This window comes from Dipodomys merriami, unplaced genomic scaffold, assembly GCF_024711535.1.
Source record: "Dipodomys merriami isolate MVZ:Mamm:240054 unplaced genomic scaffold, mDipMer1.0.p SCAF_62, whole genome shotgun sequence".
Classification (NCBI taxonomy): Eukaryota; Metazoa; Chordata; class Mammalia; order Rodentia; family Heteromyidae; genus Dipodomys; species Dipodomys merriami.
Window position 1 is genome coordinate 1,129,253 of NW_027206202.1, and position 8,281 is coordinate 1,137,533.

Here is an 8,281-nt window from a genome sequence, read left to right on the forward strand (position 1 = left end):
ATGGATATACTTAGGAATCCAAGCATCCTCACCCCAGCTTTTAATTTAGGATCCTAGAGCTGAGGTGGCCCTAAAACAGGACTGTTTTTCTCTCTTCCTCCTCCTTTCTCCTCTTCCTCGACTTGAACTCAGAGCCTCTCTTGCTTGGCTTTTTGCTCATGGCTGGTGTTCTACCACTTGTTACACCGTCACTTCTGGCTTTTTGCTGGTTAATTGGAGATCAGAGACTCATCAATTGTTCCACCAGGGCTAGCTTCGAATCTGAATCATTCTGTCTCAGCCTTCTGAGTAGCTAAGATTATAGACATAAGCCACGGAGGCAAGGCTCTGAGTAACCTTATATCTTGTTTAGATACAGGTGCCCTGGTGTCTAGAGGAACTACCCTCCAGAGTATGCCCAGAACCTACTGCATCTCCACAACAGTCCGTCACTGTATGACCTCGAGTGTCCACTTCTTCAAAAAATGAGGGTAATTTTTGTCACAGAAGACATATTGAAGATATCAGAACAGTGCAGGAGAGGTTTTTGAAGCCTGTTTTGGTTTTTTTATTTTAAGTAATAAGGACAGCATTTGTCCAAGGTCTCCTGCCACAAGAATAAAAGACAGAGGATTAGGGCTGTTTAAAATTACAGAGGAAATAAGACTGAAAAAAATAAATCTACATGAAAGCAGAGGAGATGATATGAGGTTCCTTGAAGTTGAAAGGTACTGATTCCTGTTTTCAATCAGAAAGATTCTCATGTGACAGGAACGGTAATCCAAGCTCAGTCCCACTGACTTGCTCACTGCCTAGCTTTGGTCAAGATCATCAGCCCACGTGGGCCTCATCTTCCTATTCTCTATCGTGTTTTTCCACTGTAAACAAACAAATAACACAATTGTCTCTTGAAGTGTTTGAGAGGGTGAAATGGGACAGCCTATGAGAAGTTCCTTAGGATGTAGTATTGACTCAAGAAAAAAAAAGTGTCTTCAAATCCTGAATGGAAGAGATCATGGAGATTCAAAAGTTCAAAAGTCTTAGACTTGGAATAACTTTTTCCAGATTAAGAAACTACTGGTCCTTGTTATACCTGGACCCTCTCCCTATTAGGTATACTCACCTCTACTTGGCTCTTAGGAATAAGTAACCTGTAAATATTTATTTATTTTGCTAGTCCTGGGCTTGAACTCAGGGCCTGGGCACTGTCCTTGAGCTTCTTTTGCTCAAGGCTAGCGCTCTACCACTTGAACCACAGCACCACTTCTGTTTTTTTTTGTGTTTATATGGTTCTGAGGAATCGAACCTAGGGCTTCACGTATGCTAGGCAAGTGCTCCACCACTAAGCCACATTCTCAGCCAGAATAAGTAACCTTATCCAAAAGGCCTCCCGTCATCCCATTCGCAGCTACAAGGATATCTGTGAAACACACTTTTATTATACAAAACTAGGTGGATCGAAAATTCAGTGTCAGGGGTTGGAGGTGTTGCTCAGTTGGTAGAGTGCTAGCCAATGAGTGAAAATATTAGGTACCGAGTTCAAGTCCCAGTTTCAGACCCCTCAAAAAAAAATGAAAAATTCAGTGTCAAAGGACTGACCTTCTCCCTTAAAACTGCCTTCCCCAAACCTTGCTAGAATCAAATAGGGCTCATAGGCCCTTGGTCTTCAAAGACACCCTCCCCCCCTGAAACACTCAAGGGAGAATCAGATCCAGAGGTGTGTGAGCCCACTGAGGGGTGGGCTTGAATCTCCAAAAACAGGGTGTCTCCTTTTAGGAAAGAAGCTGACCCAATACCCAGAGACACCCAAAGCAGATAAAGCAAGAATGTGGAGCCTATCAAAATGCCAACTGTGCCAGATGGCGGTGGCTCACACTTGTAATCCGAGCTACTCAGGAGGCTGAAATCTGAGGATTAAGGTTCAAAGGCAGCTGGAGCAGGAAACTGTAGAAGACTCCAATCTCCAATTAGCCACCAAGAACCTAGGAGCAAAAAAGCTAAGGTACAGCACCTAGGCCCTGAGTTTAAGCCCTAGTACTGGCACACAACTGTAATATAGATTCCACATAGCCGGAGCAAAGGCTGACTGCCTAGGGGCAGTTGTGTGCGTGTGTCACCTTCTGACCTAGCCATCCTATAGAGAAGTAAGATGTTGACGGTAGGCACCAAAAGTCTCACTAAGGTCACCCTCCTCCCTCAGCAGTCCCCAGGATCCCTGAACTGAGGATTCTACTTGCCTTCTTGTTCCTCCCAGCTAGACAAAATAGAGCTTACAAAACCCATGGACTGACAGGAAACATCTCTGGGAAGGTGAGACCTCCCCCCACCCCCGCCTCTCCGTCCATGGCCACAGTAATCTGGCCACCTGAGAGGGGCCACAAGGAGTGACTCCAGCCAAGGGTAAGGATGGTCTGCAGGCCCCAGAGCCCTTCCAGACCTGAGGGAGGCAGATCTCACAGTAGAGGCTGATGCCAGGCTCACACAGCCTGCAGCTCCCCCTGCAGGCGACTCAGCTCCTCCAGCTCTTGCTTATGCCGGTCTGTCTTGTGGGCCACCAAAGAGCGGTAAAAATGCAGGGCAAAGGCCACAAACACAAGTCCTACTGGCACCATGATGGCTGTGGAAGCCATAGCTGCCTGCCAGCCGGGCCCGTGGGCCCCACCACCACACACTTGCCGGGGTGGGCAGTTCTTAGGAGACTCAGTCCGTGAAGGGGCTATAGAAGCAGAGGATGCTGGGAGGTTGGAAGATGGATTGAAGGAGGTGGTCACGGATGGCACCTGAGACGTAGGTACCATGGGAGCCGATGTGTCCAGGGGAGCCCCAATGGGCACAAATTTGACCCAACCCACCAAGACAACTTCAGCCAGGAAGAGAAAAGTGCCCAAGGCAGTGGAGAAACCCCAGGCGAGTTCCACATAGCGGTGGAGTCGCTGGTGTGGTGACTGGTGGACAGAGTTGAGGTTGTGGATGTTGCTCACAGCTTCAATGTGGGGCAGCAAACACGTGGAGACCATGAGGGCAAAGAGGTGCACAGCCACTAATACAGTGGTACAGGCGCTAAAGGCGACCAGCAGGCCTGGTGGGTATTCATGATTACTCTCCAGCTGTACCTCCACCATGGCCACCTGTGGGCACAAAAGGGGATGATTGAGTGCTTGATCGTAAGGAGGTGGTTTACTTATTAGGACCCATCGCATCTATATATGTAGGACCCAGAACAGTGCCTGACGGAAGGTTCTCAATCCTTTTTGGTTGTGGTTCTGGTCCTGGTCTTGAACTCAGGGCATGGATGCTGTCACTGGCCTTTTTGCTCAAGGATAGCACCTTGCCTAAAGCTCTCAATCTTAAAGGGCTTTGTCCTATGCTGGGACCAGCTTAGATTACATGTTTTTGAGTTTGACTTGATCATCTCATAGAAGTTAAAAGACACAAGGTGTATGACTAGGGTTCACTCTCAGCTCTACAAGCTATGCAATCTTTTTCTTTGTTGTGCCAGTCATGGGGCTTGAACTCAGGATATGGGTGCTGTCCCTGAGCAATTTTTGCTCTTTTTGCTAGTACTCTACCACTTTAAGCCACAGTGCAATTTCCAGTTTTCTAGTGATTAACTGGAAATAACAGTCTCATAGCCTTTTCTGCCAGGACTGGCTTTGAACTGCAATCCCCAGATCTCAGCCTCATGAATAGTTAAGATTACAGGTGTGAGCCACTGGTGCCTAGCTTTTTTTTTTTTTAAGATAGGATCTTGGTTGAATTGTTCAGGATGGCTTTAAATGAATCACTCTCCTGCCTCAGCCCCCAGAATATCTGGGCTTTCAGGCATGTATCACGATGTCCAGCAGCTGTCTAATTTTCAACCAGTGGCTTAGTTCTCTCTGTACCTCAATTTCCTATCTGGAGAATGGAAACTGATACTAACACCTACCTACTTCATTGGGTTGTTGAGAAAGCTAAATAGCATACACTGAGTGTTAAGAACAACTCTAGCACGTAGTCACTCCCAAATAAATGAATAGATGTTTGCTGTCTTTATTATAGTTGATCATAAACTCCAAGACCAGAGTCTGCAAATTGGTACACCATGAATCAAAGCCAGCTTCAGGCATATTTTGGTTGGCTCACACAGTGTGCTTTTTTAAAAAAACTGAGTAAGTTTCCAGTTTTTAAAACTCAAGAGGAGTCATATAAATATCCCTGTTTCCAGATCTTCCTGAAAACTTGGCAGATCTGGTCACACTAGGCTCACGTTCCAGCACGGCAGCCATCAGTTCAGAGTTGAATGACGACTTCCTCGAGACAAGTCATGGGGTCCCTTGATCACATACATGTCCCTACCCCGTCAACTTGGCATTCACCTCACACCTATCTGGCTTTTGCAAACAAGTGAGTTAATGATTCTGTTCTGGGCATGTACAAATTTGTGGACTCTAGAGATAAGATTGCTTAAAGTTTAAGTATATATTCTGCCACGTGTAGAATCTTGGTGTGTGTGTGTGTGTGTGTGTGTGTGTGTGTGTGTGTGTGTGTGTGTGTGTGCGCAAATGTGCGCTACTACCAGGATTTGAACTCAGGGCCTCACACTTTCCCTTGACTTGCTTTTTTGCTCAAGGCTGATGCTGTACCACTTAGGCCATACCTCACTTCTGGCTTTTGGAGAAGAGTCTCATATATTGTGCTGGCTTTCAACTGCTATCCTCAGATCTCAGGCTCCTGAGAAGCTAGGATTCCAGATGTGAGCCACCAGTGAGCCACCCTTTTGTCATCAGTAAAAATGGTCATGGTAGTGTTACCCTTTCACAGAATAACAGGTAAATGATGCACATAAAAAGCCCTGGGTGGGGCTGGGAAGGTGGCTCAGTGGTAGAGCGCTTGCCTTGCATGCCTGAGGCCCTGGGTTCAATTCCTCAGCACCACATAAGCAAAAAGAAAAAAGCCGGAAGTGGCGCTGTGGCTCAAGTGGTAGAGTGCTAGCCTTGAGCTGAAGAGCTGAGGGACAGTACCCAGGCCCAGAGTTCAGGCCCCACGACTGGACACCCCCCCCCAAAAAAAAAGCCCTGGGCATGGGGTTTGGCTTAAGTGGTAGAGTTCCTGCCTCGTGATCATAAGCCCTGAGTTCAATCCTCAGCAACACACACACACACACACACACACACACACACACACACACACACACACACTACACAGTGACAGTTGAATACAATTTGCATAATGTTATTGTAACTTGGGCACCTGGATTTCAAGAATAGGATCTTTCCCCATTCCTGGTTGCTCTCAGGTTGTGAGAAGGAAGGTTTAGGAAGGCGGTGGTGGAAGAGACCAGGCTGAGTATTTTGGGAAACTGGGCCATAGCTGATGCCAGCAGGTGAAGATCTGGGCCAGGTTTAGTCCTGGTTTCCCCCAGGGCCTGGCCTAGCCTTGCTCCCCTGTGCCAGGGGTGGTGCCAGTTTTGCCTCTAGAACCTGCCCACACCAGCCTCTTCATCCTGTAGAGAAGACTCAGGCTCTTTAGCTGTCACCCCAGCAACCTGTGCAGCAGGTCCTGCAGCAGGCCAGACTGTCCCTTAGGGAACAGGCTGGACCGAGGGGCTACTGCCCTCCTCAACCATGTGCATGGCACTGGGGACAAGGGGCCTCCCTTCTCCTTGTGATCTGTGCAGATGAAGGGGCGTTGACTCCCTGTCTCCACATGTCCTTATCAGGGAGGATGGACTGTTCTGTGCATTCTGAACAACCCTCTCCCAAAATAGAACACCACAGGCCTAGGATAACCCTTATGGTTCCAGACTTTTCCTGTCATTGTTCAAATACGGAGGATGTGTCACACAGAGGGGCAGGGACCAAACCCAGTCACCCAGTGCTGAGCCTACCTCCCTACCTCTGACGGTGCATCCACCCACACCAGAGCCCTTTCCCCAAAGACCCTCTTGGGCCTGCTTCTCCTTCCTTGGATGAAGGGGAGAAAGACTCCAATATGCTCCGCTTCTACACCTGCCCAGTTAACACACTGGTCTGAGCCTCCCCTCGCATGTAGGTCTGGTCCTAACACACCTGAACCCAGAGGTTCAGATGTCAAGAATCACAGCTCCTCCTTGGGCAGGAGCTGGGCAGAGATGCACCCTCATGATCTCAAAACTTCCCGCTGGATAGTAGCAAGGGAGTGGAGGCCTGTCCACGGCCACCCCGCTGGCCACTAGCAGGGAGGAGTCAGAACTTAGGTCTATTGCAGGAATCCTCCTACCATTCCCCTCCAAGGCCACCGCTGAGACCGTTGGCTGATCACACCCACTCACACCTGCAGTTTATCAGCCTGCGAATCATTTATCAGCTCCCTCATCAGCTTCCTTCCCCAGCGGCTTCCTGGCCTACATCATCTCATCTCAAAGTTTTCCTGGGTAGTTTGGACCCTTTGTGTTTGTCCAGGGGACGCCCCTGTCCTTCGTGGGGATAGACCCTCCTTCAGCTGAGGGACTCTTCCACGCAGCGAATTCTCCCTGTCCCCTGGCACTGTGGGCACAGTCCTCCATCCACCCCCGATCTGCCCTTCAAACGTCTCAGGAGTACTGAGCAACTAAGTACTTCTGCCAGGAACATGTTCCTTTTGCATCCGTTGGCCCCAGCCTGGCCTGTGTATCCCCACTGATGTGTTTACCCAGCTTCTTCCACGAGGCCGCCATGGGTCCTGTGGCCCCAGCACAGAGGCCTCCTTCAGTTCCCCCTTTAGGAACTCGGCCTTTGCGTCCCTCTGTGCCGCCTTCCCGCTGCCCCGCGCCCCGCACGTGCTCCCAAGCCCGCCCCGGGTGCCCTGTCCACCCCTCACCATGGCGAAGCCCGACAGCAGGGCCGACGTGCGGCTGGAGGCCTTGAGCTTGGCCCGGCTGAGGTAGAGGCGGCGCCAGCTGAGCGCCCGCAGCGAGTGCTGACTGGCCCCCATGAGGTCCAGGTAGCCGCGGTGCACGAACTCCCGGTACGTGGCGGAGCCCGCGGGGCTCTCGACCTCGGGGTTCAGCGGGGCCTGCTCGCCCGCGTCCCCCTCGCCGCCCTTCATCGCGGGGGCGGCGGCAGCACGCGCCGGGCGGTCACGGAGCGGCCGGGCCGGCGGGCGTCCTCATGGCTCGCGCGCGCGGCACGGCACCGGCGGGCGTGGGTGGCGGGCGCCCGGGGAGAGGCGGCCCTGGCCCGGCGGGGGAGGCGCGGGGACTGAGGGCCGAGCCGGGCTAGCGGAGGCCGAAACAGGAACTGGGGCAGAGGCGGGGCTGGGCGGCCACATGATGGGGTGGAGCCGGGACGGGCCCCCCAGTCCCGGCCGTGGACGGAGATGCCGAGGGACCTGGCGACCCCCGTGCTCCGAAGTAGGCGGGCGCCCGAGCCGCGGCCACCGCTCCAGCCCCGCCTAGGTCAGGGCGTGAGGGGTCACTCCAGAGCACGCCTGGCCCTCTCCAGGTGTCCAGCCTTCCATGTTCTTCCCAACAACAGTGAACTCGGGAGAGACGAACCCTTCCTCCCTTAGGAACCGCCCAGATCCATCCAGAAAGACCCACGGAAAGAGACGGAGGAGCGCCCCACGCCCGCCACGCTGCACAGAAACAAACGCAAGAACTCTTTGCCCCGGCTGGAAGATTTTGAGTTTTATAGCAAACCGTATTGTATAGACCCGGGGCCCAGCCCGGCTTGGTCCCTCACCTGCCCCTCGCCGGGCGGCCTCCTCCCCCTCCCCCAAGCGGCCCCATCCTCAGGCCTCTCGCCATCCCCAGGACCCCTCCCCTCCGGCCTTTGGTCCACCCTGTCCCTCCCCCCACCCCGCACCTCCCTGTTACCTGAGGTATGTGGATAGATTCCCCCCTCCCCTACATGGTACAACCCGGCTTCCCCGGAGGCCGGGGCTGGGGGCAGGACCTGGCCCCAACTCCTCCCTCTGGTTCCCGAGGCCCCGCCCCCATGCTGGAAGGAGGGGCTGGGGTAGAGGGCCAAGAGTCTGTTACTAAGTTCCCATGGCAACTGAGAGGGGCCATTTCCAGCCTTAGCACTGGCATCAGGAGGTGTCCATTGGCTGCTATTTCCATGGCAATCAGGAGTGGCAGTTCCCTGGGCAAATGGGATACAAGTTTCCATGACGATGAAAGAGTGGGAAGAGCCAAGCTGGTCCAGGCCCATCACACTCTGGCTCCCCCAGGTCCGAGGTTCCCCCGGTTCAAGTAACACTTCAGTACAGATGAATGTTCAAGTATTGTGCGGAGAAGCAGGCAAGGGGCTGGGGTACCCCTCACCACTCCCCTGGGCCACGAGCTTGACAGCAAATACAC

At 52.6% G+C, this 8,281-nt stretch overlaps 1 protein-coding gene across 1 annotated transcript; it reads right to left on the bottom strand.

Annotated features, from left to right (window-relative positions):
• Window positions 1-1,398: 1,398 nt before the first annotated feature.
• Window positions 1,399-7,168, bottom strand: LOC138814950 (protein orai-3). The gene is made up of 2 exons (XM_070004096.1): window positions 6,799-7,168; window positions 1,399-3,107 (listed from the first exon to the last, which is right to left on the bottom strand). Exons 1-2 carry the CDS (start codon window positions 7,024-7,026, stop codon window positions 2,457-2,459), a joined length of 879 nt encoding a protein of 292 aa, XP_069860197.1. The 5' UTR covers window positions 7,027-7,168; the 3' UTR covers window positions 1,399-2,456.
• Window positions 7,169-8,281: the final 1,113 nt, after the last annotated feature.